This window comes from Sceloporus occidentalis, unplaced genomic scaffold (assembly GCF_023333645.1).
Source record: "Sceloporus occidentalis isolate IW3139 unplaced genomic scaffold, rSceOcc1.0.p SCAF_1, whole genome shotgun sequence".
NCBI classification, from domain to species: Eukaryota; Metazoa; Chordata; class Lepidosauria; order Squamata; family Phrynosomatidae; genus Sceloporus; species Sceloporus occidentalis.
Genome location: NW_028316981.1, coordinates 115,417,291 through 115,438,757, shown reverse-complemented (window position 1 = coordinate 115,438,757; position 21,467 = coordinate 115,417,291). Strand labels below are relative to the sequence as shown.

Below are 21,467 nucleotides of genomic sequence, written 5' to 3'. Positions count from 1 at the left end.
AATCTTGCCACTTTAAAGAGTGGGTAACTGTGTGAACCACAGAGCTGCATTGTAATACCTCACACAGGAGCCTAGAGAGATGGGCTGACTATTGTATGATAATTTCATGGCATCAAATATAGAAGTGTTTATATGTTGATATTTATTTTTTAAAAAACAGGGGAAAAATAGAAAATTATTGCGCTTTTCATGTCTAGTTTCAGGAAACATGTAATGCAGGCTTGCTATATGGTAAGCAAAATGTGGGGTTTGAGACATGTAGTCATGGAAGTGAGGTTCACATTTATTCCCTTCCCAAATGGGCAGTAGATCTGAAATGCAGAACTGAGCCTTTCTGTTCAAAAGGCAAGGTACAGCTGCTTGCCATTGCATGCTTAAGTACAAGATGACACAGCTATTTGTACTCACAGGAACTGTCATTACCAGCAATGCAAATTATCAGCTTGTGTGAGGACAGCAGGGTGTAGTAACAGAGAAAGGAAAATAATGCTGTGGGAACAAGCTTCTTGTAAAAATAAGTGAACAATTTTTCTCAAAATGCTTTAAAAATACATTCTGCTGCCTTACTGCAGAGAGATTAAATGATAATGAAAACCACAAACAGTATCTGGACAATTTGCCTCAGAGTAAGGAATTTCAGTGTTTCAATCAGGGAAGGATAACTGTGGTCCCTCAGGCACTGCAGGAGTACAGTTCTTATTATCCCTCAGTACTGGCTATGCTGCATAGGGCTGATGGAAGTTGCAGTCCAACAACACCCAGAGAGACATATCCAGGCCCATTTTGAATAATTAGATGTATGAAAAATTAATATACTTTTTAATACGTGTGTGTGTGTGTGTGTGTGTGTGTGTGTGTGTGTGTATTCTCTGTAAATAGAGTCATCTGATGGCTCAAAAATATAAGGTACTTTTGTGTGGAAGTGCTGATTACAGTGGTGGTGCTGAAAAAGACACTCAAAGGATAATTTAAGCTGAATATCCACTGTCCCAAATATTTTAAATGTTCTGCAAAATTCTGTTCAATCTTTGCATGAAAGATAGCCAAAACCTAAGTAGGAAAGGGCTGTGTCCCCCATGGAACAATGGAATTATGAAAATTATCACATAATTAATGAAGTGGTCTAATATGTAGGAGTGTTAGAAGAGCTAACCATTATGATTTCCATTTCTCACAATGAATTATGACAAAGAACAAAAAATAAATTAACTGTAATCTTCATAGTTATCAGCAAATCACTGAACTCAGTGGTCTAAGTGGAGCATTTCCAAAATCAACTTAAATTAAATTCTGATAGAATTTTCCGCTCAGCTTTTACATATGGATGGTGTTATTTGAAAACCAGTATCTAGCAGATGAGCAGAAAGGTTTTGTGTATGTTTATTTATATTTTTAATGAGAGGAACCGGTGTTCTGTGAACTGTAGAAATAACATATGTTTGCCTCTGGCACTGAAGCTAATTTGTTGACATATAGCTAATATTGGAACATAGAAGTAAAGGGAAGGAGGAACGAAAAAGTGCCTGATTACAGGGATCACAAAGAAACAAACTTAGTCCATTTAATACAACCTGGGTCAATGAAAGGCCATCTAAAATGAGGTGTTCAAGGCAGATCCAAACCCTTTCCATTCCCTTGCATTCAATGCCTCACCTTCCCCAGAATGAATCTGGCATATGAATATTTTCTTCCCCTCCCCAGTCTGTTTTAATCAACAGCATGGCAAAATGAAAAGATGACAGAAACATCTGTACTACTGGGAGGAAAACCAAAACACAACTATTACCATAACATTTAGTGACATACAGGAACTATATTTTATGAGTAACATTAGTACAAACACATTATTAAAGATGCTGTATGATCTGGTATGGGAGGATGTTGGGGGGTGACACCATACTTTACCACAACGAGTGACACCAACCCTAGTGACGGCACTGACAAGCATGTCAAACCAAGAGGGAAAAACATACATGCACTTTTGGTTTTTGGTTAGTTTCAAATGTTTTCTTGTGGTGTGAATTTTGTATTTCTAAGCAAAGCAACACTGAGCTGATGGAAAACTCTGCCTCAGTCTTAAATTTAATCCCAGGCTCTGGAACTTCCTTTCAGGAGAGGTTTGACTAGCTTATTCCCTGTTTTCTTTCCACAGGCAGTAAACTGCTAGGGGGAAGGAGTGGGAATCACCTCTCTAAACTGTCTGGCAGAAGCAGTTATGTCAGCGAAAGGATAGCACTGGATCTAGGCCACATCTATTATGCCCATTCATTTCCACATATACTTTCTGGGGCCTTTAACAAACAACATTCTTAACTATATTATATTTATTTCAGTTTTTAAGCTACATTGAATCCAGTTTTTGGGAAGACAAGGTATAAATAAAATTAATAATCATATTAAGTATAAAAATAAAATGACAGTTATTGGAGGTACATATGAAATCTTCATCTATACTTTGTCCTTAATTTCATGTGTGGTTTTCTTGGTTTCATTTTTCTGAAAAACAAAGGATTAATGCCATTGTAAGACCAGTTTTGCACCCCTGAGTATTGTTTTAGTTGTTATTTATATATTCCTAAATGTACTTTGCAGAAGACATTTCTAGAGTTGGTTTATGACCTAATTCATTTCCTTGGGAAAACACTGCATTCCTTTACACACAGCTACTTAGCACCAAACTAAATGAAATGTAAGGCATTCCATTCTGTTGATACTATATATATAAAAAAGCACAAAGCTGGCAATGCATCTTGGTTTTTTCATGGGCAGAAGAAAGTGCAAGGAGAATTTCTTCTCACGTAATATTTTATGTTGTTATTAATTCTAAGCTATTATTGCTGTATCAGAAACAATCACAGAATGCTATATGTAATACAGAGTGGTAGAATTCAAAGATATAGTCATGTTAGTCTGTAGAATCAATATGGAGAGAGATATTGTAGCACCTCTGAGACTAACTGAATGAAAGAAGTTGGCAGCATGAGCTTTCGTAAAATTTAGTCTACTTCCTCAGATGCATTTAGTGGAGTTGAAACCAGGGAGACATATATATATGCATGCACCATTGGTGAGAATGTCAATTCAAATTCAAAATCCAGTAGCAAGTCCAGTTTTAATGATGGTAGCTAGTGAATAAACTGGCCAATGTGTATGGAGATGAAGAGGCAAGATCAGTTTGGCTTTGGAAACTAGCCTGTAGGTATGGTGAATAGATGAGTGTAGGATGCCCCCCCCCCCCCCGAGGATGAGATAGTATTGAAATGTGTGTAATGAGCTAGGAAGCCTTTATCCCTGTTCAATCCATTGCTGAGGGCCTATAGTTTATGAATGAATTCCAATTCTGCTGTTTCTCTTTCCAATCTACTTTTGTAGTTCTTTTGTTCAAGAACTACTGTTCCTAGGTCTATGATGGAATGTCCAGGGAGATTGAAATGTTCTGCTACCAGTTTTTGTGTATTCCCATAAACAAAAACCCACCCACATGACACAGATGGGACACAGGTACTTAGCCTTGTCACAAACCAAGATGCCAACTCTGCCTGCACATTTATCCAGGAAATGTCATCACATGACCTAATGGCATCACCCACAATATGAGGGGGACCTTCACATGCTCATCCTCCAATGTGATTTATGCCATACTATGTTATCAATGCCCATCACCACTCTACATTGGGCAAAGAGGTCACTCCCTGCACCAGAGGATAAATGGACATAAATCAGACATTAGGAATGGGAATAGACAAAAACTGGCAACAGAAAATTTTGGAAAAAAAAAATGGCAAAATTTTATTCTGACGGGGGGGGGGGGGGTTAATTCCCAGAGAGCTCCAAATGTGGTTGAAATGACTTCCACATTCCCTAGATATCATTTTCAGGAATTTCAGAAAAAGACTTTTTGCAATTTATTTTACCCCTGGGAGGTCCCTGGAGGCCATAAAAACAGCCCCAGGGACATGCAGTCCACAAGCCCTACATTGCCCACCCCTAATTTACTGTGTCTGAACTTTTTCAGGGAAGCACTGTTTATTCATAATGTGAGAGCTATTGCTCACATTGGGCTCTTAATAAAACATGTCCTTCCCAATAAATGCTGCCATCTCCAATGCCATTTGCACAGAAAAGAGAAGACAAATATCTTGGAACATATCTTTCACAAACATATCACAAAATCCAAAATACCTGACGTTATGTATTGCAGTGCTTCTCAAGCTATCTGACATGGGAGAGTGGCAACTATTATTCTCTAGTGTGTGGTGGACTGGCATCAAATTTGTGCTGAATGGGTACAATTGTTTCTTTCTTTTCTGAAAATTTGTCAGGGACTGGCAGCCAATGGCTTGGGGATTGGCACCAGTCCAGGGATCACCACTTTCAGTAGCACTGCTTTATTTGTTAACAGTTTGGGGAGAGGGGGGGGGAATGGCAGCAGCAAAACCTAAACATCCTGTAAGTTCCACTGTTACAAAAGAAACATTGTGTTTGAGATAAAAGACTGTTTACTTTCTTATTTTAAAAAAAGGTGCTGAAGTGAGGAAAAATAATAATCTTCTCTATAATTAGATCAGTCATTCCCAATCTTTGGCCCACCATTTGTTTTAGACTTCAAATCTAAAAAAAACCCAGCCACGTTGGCTAAGAGTCGGGAATTATGGGACTGTAGTCCAAAACATCTGGAGGACCATTGACCTAGATCAATGGTAGGGAACATCTTCCAGCCAATGTGTAGCTGTCAGATATTGCAAGAAGTAGTTGCTGTACTCGTAGACATGCTGTATACTACAGATATAAAAGAAGAATATGAAAAGAAGTAGGCCTTCCCTCCATCCACCATCATCCAGAGGGAGAGATGGGCAGGCCAACTCCAGGCCTTGCCTGAAAAAGAAGAAGGTCCCTCCCTCCAGTCCATTTGCCTTGGTCCAGGCCTCAGAGGGAAAGAAGGTTTGCTGGACTTTCCCCCTTCCCCACTTCCATTCCCTTCTCCTTTTGTGTCTTGTCTTTTTAGATTGTAAGTCTGAAGGCAGGGAAATGTCTAATTATAATAATGTAAGCCGCTCTGATAGCCTTTTGGCTGAAGAGCGGGGTATAAATACTATAAATATATAATAAATAATAAATAACAAGATATAGGAAGTAATCCTCAGTATGAGAGTTTTGAGGAGTATTCCACATGGAGCAGTTTATGAAAACCTGAGCCTTTATTGAGCAAAGAAAAAACTTAAATTCTCTAAGAGGGATTAATGATTTCCATAAAATACTTATGAAATAGTCTGCAAGAACTGAAAAGAACCCAGATCCATATCTGTCTACCTTCAAAATTACTTCACGTGTCACCCATCAACTTATGGCGATCCCATGAATTTCATAGTGTTTTCTCAGGCAAGGAATAGGTAGCTTTGCCAGTTCCTTCCTGTGAATTATAGCCTACAGCACCTGGGATTCACTCTTGGTCTCCCATCCAAGTACTAACCAGGGATGATCATTCTTAGCATCCAAGATTAGAAAAGATATGGTGCCTTTAAGGTATTTAGGTTGTTCTATAGCTATCCTTTTTCATGCTCAAGTCAGCTGCAGAGCTCTGGTCAGTGCACAGATGTTTTCATAATATCTCTCATCTGCATGCAGTAATTTTTTCTTGTTTTGGGTAGAACTTATTTTCTTGGTAGTTTACAGCATCATTTGGCTTTTAAAGTAAAGATATCATGACAGCTTTCCCACTCCTATAAGGACCAGGAACTCAGTGCCATGTGTGCACACAGTATGAGCTATGACATGATGACACATTTACTCACCTTAACCAAGGAGTAGCAGTTGGAACTGGAGTAACAGGAAGATGGACATAAGCTGCTGGTTTTGTATAGAGGACTAAACACACACACAAACACATACACAGCCCTTTAAGGCCATTCTGCACTATCTCTTTCTACAAAACGACTTCAACAAATGTAGCCAAGCAACTAAAGGTGTCAAGTTAACTCACTGCATGCAATATTTACAAAGTTATTATAAATGTTTTATGCACTGGTATAGAAAATGTAGCATCTACAATGTAAATGCTAGAAAAGATCAAACACCACAAATCTTTACAAGAAGATAGAAGCCATAATTAAAATAAACACATACAATATTGACACTGCATTTACAAGGATAATGTACACAACTGATTCAATGACAAATCTAAACCCCTAATCTAAAAAAATGGAAACAAACAGCAATCCAGTTCAGCATCAGATAAGGATAAAGAATTAGCAGTAATCCTCACACTTGTGACCTAAAACTCCAAAAGGCATACAAATGCAACTTTTAAAACAGAATATTGTCCAAAAAGCATACAAAATAAATTCCTCTAACTTTTATGCAAGAAAATTACACATTCATCTGGAGAACTAAATGTGGTTTTTTTCTTGTGTGTATGTTTAAAAAGGACCAAAATGACTCTGGATAGAAACAAAGTAGCACTGTAGCATGTGGAGGAAAGTGATCTGAACTGGTTTGAATATGCAGAAAGATGAGTTTTCAAAAGTACTTACAGCTCTCTATCTCTAGTGTGCAGTTCTGTTCATCCAATGGGTATCTTCGCAGATCCATCATGCATGCAGCTGTGGTTGTAATTCTGGAAAAGAAATATACACAAACATTACTGTTATGGATTTTGCTCAATCTGCTGAAAATCAGGTAAAACAACACATATCAGGGGACCCAAGGTTGTTACTTTAAACCTGATTTGTAAACTAACAAGAATGCTATCCATCATTTTGGTTGACTTTACAAGCTGAATACACTTTACTTTTCTTCATAAGAAACTTATTTTATTTCATCTTAATGTCATATTTTCTGGAGATATTACAAAACTAATGCCACTGTTGACAACCAGTGAGCAAGAAGCTGTGTTAAAGATATCACTGAAATTATGCATGAATATAGAAACAGATGGGCTGGTCATATGGCAACAAGGAAAGGCAGCTGTTGGAAAACTTGACTACTCCATTGGTATCCATTGTTCATGCTCATGTTCATGTTCATTTTCATTTTCGGTATCCATGTGATGCATGGCTGATAAAAGGTCCTGAGCACTGCTGCATATAGGTATTTTAACATGATATTTTCTGTGCTTTTTAAAGATAACATGATCTTGGATACCACTATAATCTGTCTTAGATGGGCCTGAGCATCTAAGTAAATAAAGCTTACATTGGAGGTATGCTGTTTAAATGATGCATGTGTCATAAGAGGCCGGAAGCCACACTGAAGCCATGCTCCAGTCTTAAGGACTGCAACACGGTTTTGGTGCAGCTTCTGGCTTCTTATGATGTGTGTGTCATTTAAACAGCATACCTCCAAAATGACCCAAAGCAGCTTTATTTTGGCCTGTCTGTTTGGGCCCTCCCTTTGATATTTGTATGCGTCATCAGGAGACTTTTGGCTTAAGAATGTGTAAAGTGTGTATGTCTATTACATATAAAATTAACTAACAATTTTATGTGGACTCTTAGTAAGTTTACATAACTTCTAAATCTTAATAAATATTTCTTCCATTTAGAGAAAAAAAATTAAAATTGCTGAATGTCTCTGTAAAACTACGCAAAAATCTTTTGCCAGTACTGGCCACTCAATCACATCTTATTAGGTGTTCATGTAGACAAATATAACTTGTAAAATGAGCAAGACTGGGGCCTTCTTTGCATTTAGCTGACAGATTCAGCTGTGTACTTTAGAATGTAATGAGTTCAAAAGATAAAATACTTCTTCCTAAGAAAAATTCCCCCCTTGTAGAAAAGTCTGTGTTCAGAGAAAAACTGCAGCTAAGGCTTCTCCCTGGCCTTCTGCTTTCTTTGCTTTTATGTGTGTGCATCAGACCTACAGGCTGAAATGGCACATTTCATAAGCACGTTAACCGCCTCATTTACTGACTGTGAAAACTAGGACTACAGGTATCCAAGGACTAAAATTAATTTTATCATCACTGTCATCATCGGGACAATATTCCTTTGCAGAAAATAGATGATATTGATTTCTATAGCTGAATACATATTTTTTGTAATTGGTTGTGTTGACAATGACTATAAATTGATCATTACTTCTGTGCAAGTTTCCCGGGTGTGTTCCATGTATTTAACAAAATAAGCACACAAGTTTCCAAATATTTGGCTGTGAAACAAACTAAGGAATTTTTTAAAAGTCTGTGTTTAACAGGATATTGAAATATATTTGAACTCTTTGTTGTTGAAAAATGTTTTGTAAAATAAACACACTCTCCAGACATATATCTACACAAACATTCTGTAGGCAATTTACATATGACACCTTCTGCATAGATTTTATTTATGGCTATTTTTAACATGTATTAGCAAACCTCTTAAACAATGGTGGGAACATCTGTACTATCAAAATGCTTTTACTGCTAAATCTGAGGAAGGAACAGCCTTGAGCTATAACAAGGCGAAGAAATACAGTAGTGAGATTCTACTAACTGTGTTCTGCTCATATGTTTCAAACTAAAGATAAAATAATGATGCTTAGTAAGTTGTGGTCCTTAGTAGAATTTTGACACTTAGCAAAATTTTGAACCCCTTTAATTGTATTAAAAATGCATATGCCACTTTGCAATAGAACACCCCGCATCAATATACAAATTGTTTATATCATCTGCTAACAAAGTACTGTATGTTCTGAGATTCACAAACCATTAAATATATAGTTAATGTGTAAATGCCTATCAGATTTCCTATGAGAATTCTAGAAAAATTTACTGTAACACCTTAAGAAAGCAAAGGTTACTACAAAACACAATGTTGCTATTTTTAAAAAGTATTTATTTATTTTTGCCATGGCAGTGGTCATATTCTTGGTGGAATGTGTCTTGATCTCTCTGGAACAGCAAAAGATACAACCCTGAAAGCACTTCCTGATCCACCTAGGCAGAATAGCTGTAGTTGTAACTAACCCTAACTCTAACCCTGGCCTGTTACAGACTGCCCAAATAAAGCTGCTTCGGGTCTCTTTGGAGGTATGCTATTTAAATGATGCATGGGTCCTAAGAGTCCAGAGGTCGCGCCAAAGCCACATTCTATTCCTAAGCACTGGAGTGCAGCTTTGGTGCAGCTTCCGGATTCTTAGGAGGCATGCATCATTTAAACAGCATACCTCCAAAGAGACCCCAAGCAGGTTTATTTGGGCAGTCTGTAACAGGCCCCTGTCTCTTCTGAGCCATACCAGCCAGAACTGGGTGGAGGAACTAGCTCTCCCACTTAGGGTGGAGGAAAAAGTCAAGTGGAAGCACTGCCTCTTAAGTGAGTGGAAAAAGAAAGACCTTGTCAAGGATACCTTCCCCACATTGCATGAAAATGTCCTACTTCTCCCAATTGAACTTAATGCCAAGAAAACATTCATCATAGATCCAGTATCTGTTGCAAACTGGGACCAAGAATGAAGGGGTACATTAACCTAAATCCAGTAAAGTGGATCTGTTGTGCTGACTTAGCAAATTTTGTTGACTCAATCAGTCCACTCTATTTGGGACTGACAACTGGATTTGTGCCACTGAATACAGGCTTTCATGTAGCATCTTGGAGGAGTAGGACATCTCACCCATTCTACAATCTCTTGGAAAAATGCAGCATTGTCAATAACTAATAGCTGTTATTAGTATTATCAGGGACAGGGTGAGATGATGAAAGTGAGCAACTATTGCATGAAACCCAGGATGAGGTTGGAGTACCATAGGCAAACAACTCTAGAGAGAATTATAACTGAACTGAGTTGATTTTCCACTTCTTCCAGGGATGGGGATGGGGGTTTTGGTGCCGATTGTGGTGGTGTTGCTGCCACCTCCTCCTCCTCCTCCCGTAACTAGAGCAACTTTTCTTTAATGGAAATTTCTAATAATAATTGCATTCTTATTTTTCCTCCTCCCCCTACCCCTCCTCATTTAACTAGAACTTTTTATTTTAACCACAATTTCTAATAACAATTGCATTCTCCTGACAAAGATTGCTGTTCCTTTCCCACATCTCTAAGCAAGTGGAAAAACTGTTAGCGTGTCCACTAATTCTTTCTGCCTCAATGACTTAAACTCTCTCTCTTTCTGACACACACACACACACACACACACACACACACACACAGTTTGTGATTTTTCTCCACATGGCCATACACCATACCCACACTTAGCTTAAGAGAAAACAGGTCATGCACATCAGAGAACAGGTTCAGGTTGCTAATTACCAACTCCACTAATCATCCTTCAGTATAAAATCATTTTCTGCACTTGACTGTATACTTTTATTAGAATCTTTATCAGGCGCCTTCCATGCACTGCAACTAAGCACTGGTGACACTCATGTCAGAAATAGTAACCAAAGCTGTGCAGTTGTAGCTCTGCCCAGTGTTCACTTCTGCTTCTTGGAAGCAGACCTGTTTTGTGACAGTTGGAAAGGCTGGAAGCAGCCCTAGTTATAATATATGGAAATCTGAGGACAAAACTGCCTTGTGATTAATTTCTCTCCTGCATAGAGAGATCAGCTTTAAAGAAAAATGCTTATAAGTTTTAGCAACAATATTTTCCCCTTTTCTTTTAATTTGCTACCTGTTGTAAAATTCAAGATAATTTGTTTTCTTGTCTCTTGTGGAAATGGCTCCCTCCTCTTTGCACACTGAAATGAAGGCAGGGATTTGAGAGACTTTACATATTCTAAATTTTGCTGTTCACAAAATCCCACATCAGAATTTCTCCTTAGAATTTGGGATTCCAAATGATTCAATCTTGTTTGTGGAATGGCAACTATGTATAAAGCCAAGCCACAAATGTTATTTCTCTGTAATTCTGGTTTGATTGATGGCCATCTACTGGTCTTTCTGCTGCTTTCCAACTTGTTCTGGGTACATGCTATCTGAGCCCATTAAAAAATGGCTTTTGTAATGAACTAGATGTAGGTGCCCAACTTCCTGTGAGAAACAGTGACTTGCCTAAGGCCATTCAGGAAGCTTCACATCAGTGCTGAGGTTTCAGTTCATCTCTCCAGTCCATTAAATATTCCGTCAACTACATTCCAGTGACTTCTACCATGGTGGAGGGGGAAAGGGGAATGTAAAGCCCTCAAATCCATATCAAAACTTTTCCTTAACACATGAAGGGAAGAGAATGAAAATGGGCTACATTTACACTGTTGTTGCTCAGTTATTGTTGCACACTAAGCAAAGCAGAACAACTCACAGATCTATTAGGTAGGCAAGGACAATAAATTCTGAATTTTGTTTTAATGCTCCCAGTAAAAACAACACGTTTTTTCTTTCCTGATGTCTTTAGTTCATTTTGATTATATATTTCCAAACAATCTGGAAAAGGAATTGAAAATTTCTGCTGCTGTTTACTGCAGAAAGGTTTTTCCCCTATACTTTTCAGTGAAAAAGCAATGTTTCTCTTTTTAATCCGGTATTTTACTTTGAGTCAAAGAACATATGAAGGCATGTTTGAGGGACCAACTGACCCTTTTAAATGTAGTTGTAATATTTGTGCTTGGACATGAGGTGTCCATGTTGGGATACAGACTGCCCAAAGCAGGTGGTCTCCCGCCACCCTAGTTTGCTCTGCAGGGAAGCCGCAGCCTCCAGGCCGAGGGCCTTCCCCGCGGAGCAAAAAGAACCCTTAAAAGACGGTTTATTTACGTGCGCGCCGGGACGTGCAGATGCTAGGCGTCTGTCACATCAAAATGGCGGCACCTGTATGTACAGGGTGCCGCCATTTTGATGTCCTGGTGCCGTACTAGGGTTAGGGAGCGTCTAAAAACTATGCTCCCGGGCAACCCTAATACGTCGTCAGGACATACTAAAAGGCCTATGTAAACATTAAATGGTACCACATTATATTAAAAGCTGGAGCATATCCAGAATGGTGAAAGGCCTAGAAACCATGCCCTAGGAGGAACAGCTTGTGCAGCTGGGTATGTTTAGCGTGGGGAAGAGAAAGTTAAGATGTGACATGATAGTTATGTTTAAATATTTGAAAGGCTGTAATACTGAAGATGAATCAAGCTTGTTTCCTGCTCCTCCAGAGAATAGGACACAGAACAATGGATTCAAACTACAGGAAAAGAGATTACATATAAACATCAGGAAGAACTTCCTGATGGTAAGAGCTGTTCAACAGTGGAATATACAGCTTCGGAGTGTAGTGGAGTTTCCTCCTTTTGAGGTTTGTAAACAGAGGATGAATGGTCATCTGACAAGTGTGCTTTGATGGTGTCTTCCTGCATGGCAGAGTGTTGGACTGGATGGTCCTTGTGGTCTCTTCCAGATGATCTAGGGTTCTATTCTATTTAATATATGATTGGTCCTTCTTCAAAAGTTTAATTGGAGCTGACTTTTATGTTGAAGAAAAAAAATAGGAAGCATTTGCCACTGAACTCAACTGACATTTTTTATTGCTCCAAGCACACACAGGCGAGGGGAGATTTGTACACTGTACATTTTTGATACACCTTCTGTGATTTTTCCACACACTAAATATGGCATGAATGTGGCATAACCAGGATCTAGATTGTTACTTCATTATTAGAGCTAAGCTAAAACCATTACCTCACCAGACATGAAAATGACACTTGTGGTGACAAATCCTTAAGACAAGATACTGAACTAAAGGTTCATTACACCATTACACTAAGCAGCTTCAGAATCACATTCTTAATTCTGTGTAGGAGGAACTCACAGAGCAGCATGAAATGTAGCAGAGTATTTGGTCACAACACAAAGCAAAGCTTAAAAACAGGCACATAATGGATTTAAGAATACAGTCTACCACTTGACTGGTTTTAATAACAACTGCAGCCGTAGTTATGAGGGTGATATGAAACTTGCAGTCATTAAATGTGTGGTGTAGGAGGTGATGGCCTTATGTCAAAAGCACAGAACATAACTAGGGTGGGAGCCAGCTGATAAATGGAGAGTGACTGGTGCATGCTTCTTCTTTCCTTAGTTCTAGAATTATGGAGAAGGAGGACTCAATGATTGGATGGGCTCATTAAAGAGAGATCTACAGCACACCCTCCCTATTACTTCCCAATAGGTGGGAGCCTGGTTGCTTGGTTGTTCTGCCAGGAGTTGCCATTTCCCTTTCACTCCAGAATGTTTCATTCTATTTATAAGAAAGTGGTTGCGGAGGCGGTCAGGAGGAAGGGAACAGGCACAGAAAGCAACCTTTCTTACAAGCTTTCACAGACAGTGAAGTCTCAGGAATAATCAGGAGTATGGTTCAATGTTCAAGGCTGGTCCAAGACATATTGTCACCTGAAGCAAAGGAAATACATATACACACACACGCTCCCTTCTTTAATGTGCAGAAGCACACTAAACTGGCAGTTGAATCTTATTTAAACACTGACAATGGGATGGTATCTTCCTCCATCCCTGAGTGAAACAAGCTAATTTAGGGTGCAGGAGGACAAGGAATTTTTGAAGAAATTGTTAACGGATGTCTATTTTCTCATTCAAAATAGTTTGTGAATGGTAGCTTCTCTATTACATACAACCCTGACATTCAAATTAAGGGGAAAGTGATTTCTGTTCAAATAAAAAGGGAGTAAATACAGAGTTCCAAATACATTTATATACATTATAGCCTAGCATTAGTTAGTGCAGTTTCCAATCTGAATAAACATTTTTGACTCTGCTTAAATTGTATGTGCCGCCCATTTGTTTCCACTAGTTGTCCAAAAACTAGAACTGGGTGCCCATTTGGACACACAACTCTTATTTTAAAAATGCCTTGGATTAACATGGCACACACAGTTCTGCCCTTCAAGGGAGGGGAATATTCAGCAGACTGAGAAGGAACAATTGTGTGGAACTTGTGTGGAAATATCTTACCCTATACAATGGTCATGGCAATCCTCTCAATCTGGAATGCCAAGGAAGATCCAAAAGAAAGCAATGCCCAAACAATATTAAAATAAGCATATTGCTGAAAAAGTGGCATGGGTTCTTTTTGGGCTCCAGTTCCCAGAAGTTCTTGATCAATGCTGAACAAGATTCATTCACAACTTCCAGCATTCAATAACTGTACATTCCTAGTTAACCAATTTTAATCTTTTCTTTTCTTTGAAAATACAAATAGGTGATGTGTTTAAGAAATGGGAAGGGGGTATGGGAGAGGTGAAATTTAGCACTAAGAGAAAAAAGTAGCTACCCTCCCATCAGAATCATCAAATTGTTGTACATTTGTGACAATATCATAATGTTCATCAGACTAAAATTAAAAACCTGTCATGGATGCTAAATTAATCCCAGGTAAATTGTAGGTGAACAACTAAGGTATTCTGGGCGAAATGGTAATGCAAGGCACCAATACTCAGAAAAACAAAGAGCAATAACTACCATTCCAGAAACCCCAGACCTACCATTCACATAATAAATCACTGTACATTTGTGTTACACTAAAACCTCAAATAGCATCTTTAAATATGTCATCCAAGACTTCATTAAACTATTTTCATAACAACCGTTTTAACATTCCTCTTGTAACAACAGCAACTTGTTGTGGAAAATATTTGCATACATTATTCCTTAACGCTTCATCACCACTGATTTAATAGTCTTTCGATGTTACTTTGTATTACTTTGCCCCACTGCTCCGTGAAGTTTATTAACATCACAGTGTAAAGTGCTCGCTTTTGAAGCTAGAGCTGTGTACACTGCAACTTCACTGCGGTGAAGTCACAGCATAACTCCATTTCAAAATTGGAGCCAGAAAATTCAATACCTTGTCTGCTATCTTTCTTTCTTGAGGCATAGCTTTGTTGATCTGTTGCACTGTTTGTACACACTTGATTTCATTTTGCTCTGACCCCACCATTTACAATATTCCCTGGCAAAAGAGTTACATGTGCACATTCTGTATGTCAAGATAGTACTACACACATTTGATAAAATGGACAGTAGTCCATGAAAGCATATACTCCAATAAATCTGTTCGTTTTAAATGATCGAAGATTCTTTGTTATTTTATTTTCCTCATCTTTCTTACCACCAAGAGAAATCTCTTCAGATCCCAGATTTAGATAGTATTGAAATCTGATGAACAGATGAAGCTTTGAGGAAATTAAATGGAGTGAAAAGGCAAAATACATTAAGATGAGACTGATGAAATCTCTCTCTCAGTAGAAAAAAAATACACAAAAAGAAAGATTTTATGTAAATAATATACATCTTGAAATAATTTTAGCTTTTTATTTAGAAAGTAAGCATTAAAATGGGAAAATGTTGATATTATAGAAGAAGGAAAACTTCTGACATTCTGGCATACTTTGTGACTATGAAGATTTTCACACCAGTGCTTACTGTGGGGTAAGCACTGGTAAAACATCAGGGAAGCGCATGTGTGTGAAAGCCTGATGCTCTTCTGAAATGTCAGGGAATCGTCCCCTCGCCTCTAGCATCCTTGAATCATTCACGGAACAACAAAGAGGTTCATTCCTGTACACTCAAACACATTCTGTGCATAGTATGCAGCCCTTTCTTTGAGCAACCGAATTTGCCCATGCTTTCTATCTGCCATTTTTATTCTCTCTCTAGCTAATTTCACCAACTGGCTGCATTTACAGAATACTGTCCCCTGACTCAACCTTTTCAATCACCATGATAGTGAGATATCACAGTAAAAGCTGGTTGAAATGTAGCGACCAACTGGCACTAGGAGTGCCATTTCTTTCAATAAATAAAACATACATAATATGCTTTATTTCCCTGGCTTTTACAGCTCAATAAAACTGTTCCATATCTTAAGTACAGTATTACAGTGCTTTTCTTGTTTTTAAAGTTTTAACCTAAATTTGTGTTTTAAATATGGTTGGGGAGAAATAGCGATTTAATTAAAAATTCACTAACTTCATCCAGTAATGTGAAGAGAAATGGTGTCAGGAAACCCTTCCTCCCCATTTTTTAAAATCACTTCATGGATTCTTCAATATATCTAGTCAAAAGTGAATTCTAGTTAACTAAATGGGACTTACTTCTGATGAGACAGACATAGGACTGGACTATTAATCCCTGATTCACACACACATATTCCTCAACTGACCTGCAGTGCCTTTGAAACCTCTGGGTCTGCTTTCAGGTACAGTAGTCAAATATTTAAAGTGTTTTTAACAATAGTTCAGGTTTAAAAGTAGAATCACAGAAGCCACTTTGGGTGGGAAAATGTTTGAAAATAGTGCCTGTCAATAGAACATGTCTGGTTTAATTATATTTTTTATTTTGTGGTATTTTTAAATTTTTGGTGTCTGTAAATTGCCATGATATTTTGATACGATGATCCTTGTGTGTATGTGTCTTCAATTCACTTGTTGATTTACAGCAACCCCATAAATTTCACAGGATTTTCTTTGCCAAATAATACTCAGAGGTGTCTTTACCAGTACCTTCCTCTGAAATATAGCTGACAGCACCTGAGATTTGTTGTCAGTCTCAAATCCAAGTACTAATCAGTGCTGACCCTGCTTAGATTAAAAGATCAGACAGGATCTGGTATCTTTACGGTATTTAGGCCCTTATTGCCTTTATAGTAAAGATCCTTACATTCCAAAGGAGTAGTTCTAAGAGTATATAAATAAGTATTATCTAATCAAGAAATTGTGAGCTCAATCATTGTATAACACTCTACCTGAATGATCAACCACGTGCAATATACCCATTCTTCTCTCACAAGAGAAGAGATTCAAAGTAAACATTGCAAAAAACAAAACAGAACAAAACAAAACAAAACAATCTTCCTGATGGTAATTGCTGTTAGGTGGACCTATATGTAAACCAATGCTACCATCAAATATGAAGTAAGGCTTTACTTGTCCAACCTTATCCCACTATGTAGGATCTCCACTGGTTCCATGATCTCTTTTATGTATCCCCTGTGTGAAGTACCACCTCTGTAAGAAATGTAAGGTACTGTACTTAGGGTGGAAAAATGAAATGCACAGATATAGGATGGGGGACATCTGGCTTAACAAGACTACATGTGAAAGGGATCTAGGAGTCCAAGTTGAACATGAGTCAACAGTGCGATGTTGCAGTTAAAAAGGCCAATGCAATTTTAGGCTGCATCAATAAAAGTATAGTGTCTAGATCAAGAGAAGTAATCATGCCACTATATTCTGCTTTGGTCAGGCCTCACCTGGAATATTGTGTCCAGTTCTGTGCACCATGATTCAAAAAGGACATCGAGAAACTGTAGCATGTCCAAAGGAGGGTGACTAAAATGGTGAAGGGACTGGAAACCATGCCCTATGAGAAACGACATAGGGAGCTGGGGATGTTTAACTTGGAGAAGAGAAGGTTAAAAGGTGATATGATAGTCCTGTTTAAATATTTGAAGTAATGTCATATTGAGGAGGGAGCAAGCTTGTTTTCTGCTGCTCCAGAGAACAGGACCTGGAACAACAGGAAAGGAAATTCCACCTTAACATTAGGAGGAACTTCCTGACAGTAAGGGCTGTTTGACAGTGGAACACACTCCCTCAAAGTGTAATGGAGTCTCTTTCTTTGGAGGTCTTTAAGGCGAGGCTGGATGGCCATCTGTTGGGGATGCTTTCATTGAGAGTTCCTGCATGGCAGGGGGCTGGACTGGATGGCCCCTTGTGGTCTCTTCCAACTCTATGATTCTATGTGTTTAAAAAAGTTTTTATCTTTAGTTGGTTTTTATTTGTTTATTGCTTCAGCAGCCCTTGTGGGCTGGGAGATGATACACAAATGTTTTTAAAAGAATAAATAAATAATCAGTGGTTGCAGAAATCCTGACAAATGGTTTCTCCCTGTCTTGTCAGGACAGACATTCCATCCAAGGTTCATGGGGATGGATGACAACTGGTTTTACTTAATTTTAGGCAACAATAATATGGTCTGCTACATATCATCCAAAAAACTCTGGGTTCTAAAATGCTGGATCATAGACTGGTGATTGAACAAAGTGAATTTCCTTGTTGTTAAAATAAAGAACTTACTTCTCAGGTTGTCCTTAATTTTTGTTCCATGATTAAATTTGATACTGCTTCAGATTCTCTAATAAAACACAGATGAGCCACAGAACATGTTTACTCATGCTTCCTAAATTTTGGCGCATGTGAGATTTTTTTAAAAAAATTTACTATCTGAATTTGTTAATACAGAGAGTGACTTCATTTTCTGATACAATATGTATAAAAGGCAACAAAGAATAATTAGCTTAATAAGGGCTATCAGGTTAATGAAAATGTAATGATTCCATCAAAAATTTGATGATGGCCAGTCAGAAGCCAGCAATTCTGTAAACCTGGTAAAAAGTTCATAAAAAATGGTTTCACGTGTTATTTCACGTGCTTGCAAACAAATGGCACTAAGGAAAGCATATTGTTATTTATTGTGGGTTTCTTCCACTCCCACCCCCACCGAACTATAACTCACACTACAGTAGTTGCAGGTAGTGGGAGAGAGAAATGGGAAATGTTTGCATCAGAGCTAGAATTGCTGACAGTTGGTGCCATCTGGACTCCCAAAGACCTGGTTCCCAAAGGAACAATTCTTTTCCCTTAAATGTCCCAAATCATATTGACTGCTTGCCCACAATTCCCATTGGCTTTCCTGTCACGAACATACTTTGAAAAAAGCAGAAAAGGAGTGAGTATATATGAGAGCAAAGTTTCTTTACAAGTTAATCAGTTTTTCAGTGGCCAATATAGAATTTTTAAAAATCCTATAAAGCTAGACTTTAATCAAAACAGCATATATCTTATTATTTACCAATGAGACAAGAAAACATGGGTTTAATGAGTACAGGTATAGTGTAATTTCTGTTTGCCCCTCTAAAATGTGGAGACAATGGCACTGAGACAGAAATAAATTGTCCCTATTTTCAAATTTTAAAGAAAAATAATCATACTTTGATCCTGGTTTTCACATACAAGAAGGTACCTGATTCAAATCTCATCTCAGCTTGAAACAGATTGCTAGTTTCAAGTAAACCACTGTCTTGCAACTTTAATATATTAAAACAAGCACTGATTAAAAAATATTAAATTAAAGGACATCAGGTGCTTTGGAACGATAGGGAAAAATAGTCTATATAAATGCTAAAGATTATTACTCTACACATCAAAGATTTCAAATATCAGACCAAAGGGTGAGAAAACTACATGCAGACCAAAAATTAAAATCAGATTTCATCTGAAAAAAAGTGTGACAAAAAACATTTTATTTTCTCAAACCAAAGAAAAGTCAAAATCGGAACCATGGAAGGCCATGATGCTGAGTCTATTACAAACCCAGCTCCCAATACATATTTTGCTTCAGAGACAGCAGTTTTTAGGTGCCACTGTCTCAATCATATCAGGTCATTTCAGTATCCAGAATCTCTTCTGCCATAGTTTTTATTTTATTTTAATTTTTGGTCTGCATGTAGTTTTCTCCCCTTTTGGTCTGATTTTTGAAATCTCCCTCTGGCCCTGTAATGTATTTCCCATCTGTTCATACAGATGGCACATTCCAGCAAAGTCCAAGGAGCTGGTGTCCCAATTCTACTATATATTATGCTCCACTTGCAAGAACATTCTGTAAAATACTAAGGAATTTTACATGTTGTAAAATTCTAGGGGGGAAAATTGCTAATGAAAATCAAAGAAAAAATAAACATACAGAAAACTGACGGCATTGCTATGAGGCTATGCCACCTCCACCCGCACTGCTTACCTCTTAGGACATGCTGAGATTAATACCAGAAGACAATTTGCAAAGATATCGTGTTGCAAATAGGCTTCAGTTGACTGGTCACAAAGCCAGGTATGGAGAAGCCCTTTCTCAGTTCTACCCATGCAGCAGGACTTCAGATTCTGAATGAAAATTTTAGCTGGACTTCCTACTAAGGAAAAGTCTCTCAAGGGACTTCTCCAGCTTTCTTTCTCTATTCAAGTGATTGTGGACACAATCCAGTAGTCTAATTCAAATCTTACCATTAAAGAATATGTGGAGAAAGCATGGCCCATGAACTGTATGTCTCCCAAGACCCATTTTTACAGATCCTGAACCCCCCTCCACCAGCTCCCAATACAAAGTAAGTTGAAAGCAAGGCACCAGTGAAATTTAGTAGCATGAAAAACTGCTAAAATGTGGCTTGCCATTGACATTCAGCAGCAAAGTATGACTACCTTATATAAGAAAAAATAATGGCTGGAAAAATGGAAACCTCAGGAATGGTTGAAAGCACTATTTATTGAGGAAACCTGTTTGAAAGGCGGTGGCAGGGGTGGTGGTTAGAGATCAGATTTAGACGATCCCCTCACATTGCTTGATTTGTAAAAGCAGTTTTAAAAGGGTGATAAAGAGTGCCCAAATAACCTGTCTGATCTTGGACACTAAGCAGCAGTGTTGCCAATTTCCAGAATTTTTCCCGGAAATTGGGAATTTTAAAGTTTTTCCATGAAATTTCTGGGACTGCTAAATTTCCAGGAAGATTCTGGGAAATTCAGTCTTCAGGGAAATTCAATCTTCCCGCCCAAAAAACCCGGCCAAAAATACCTTCCTGCCCCCCAGGAAAGCTCCCGACATACCTCCCATCCTGGAAGTCTCGCCCCCTTCCCATAGTGCCCTGACCCCCTGAACCAGAATTCCCAAAACCATTCCGGGAAATTTGGAGGCATTCGGGGAAGCCAATCAGGGAATTTCCTTCGAGGGTGATTGGCAGCTCTGCTAAGCAGAGTCAGCCCAGAGATGTGATGCTTGCTGAAAGCTGCTGAACCCAGCGGATTCATGTTGCTGCCTGATAAGTTAAGAAAGAGAGCATGAGAGAAAATGAGAATGAGAGTTAGCAAATTAGAGTGAGATTCTATGCTTCCTTTTTGCTTAGTGCTGTCCATAGTCTGTCTCTTTCTGGTACCTATTTTTTTGCATCTTTTCAGAAGCCTCTGCAGAGAAGAGTCTGAAAATCTCCCATCTCTGCTTCTGCAGCTGTTTTAGCAATGATAAGGAAGATAACATATTTAAGGCCACTGTGTGAGGAGGGATGAATGGAAGAATGGAGTCATCAGCACATTCCTATCCCTTCCCAGATAAGGAAGTCCATGATTCTATGGTCCAGATCGATCTGCTCATCAAACCAATAAGGACCAGAGAACTCAAGTGTCGTTATCTGATCAGCTGCTCATACCAACCGAGTGCAATGCAATGATCACAGTCAATGAGGAAAAAAATAATAATATAAAGTTCAGTTTTATATGAAATGAAATAATGGACTAGTAAATGTTAATTATGTAGTAATGGGATAAAATTATTTATTTTTGAAATATATATGTATTAATCTCCTTTATGACCTGAGTTATTTGTAAAATTAAGTAACTAATTAACTCATGTGTGTATGTGTGCGCACACACACATGTGTGTGTATACATGTGTAATTTCTATCTTCAAGTCACCTGTCAATTTATTACAATCCAGAATGTCAGAGAATTCTTTAGACA

The 21,467-nt window shown here is 38.2% G+C and overlaps 1 protein-coding gene across 4 annotated transcripts in view; it reads right to left on the bottom strand.

Annotated features, from left to right (window-relative positions):
* Positions 1 to 21,467, bottom strand: part of LOC149321969 (gamma-aminobutyric acid receptor subunit beta-2) — a 160,888-nt gene that overhangs the window by 70,355 nt on the left and 69,066 nt on the right. For all 4 annotated transcript variants that reach the window (XM_089532134.1, XM_089532142.1, XM_089532151.1 and 1 more), the window contains exon 6: positions 6,531 to 6,613. In XM_089532134.1, coding sequence (XP_089388260.1) covers positions 6,531 to 6,613 — 83 coding nt within the window. The remainder of the gene's footprint in view (positions 1 to 6,530; positions 6,614 to 21,467) is intronic.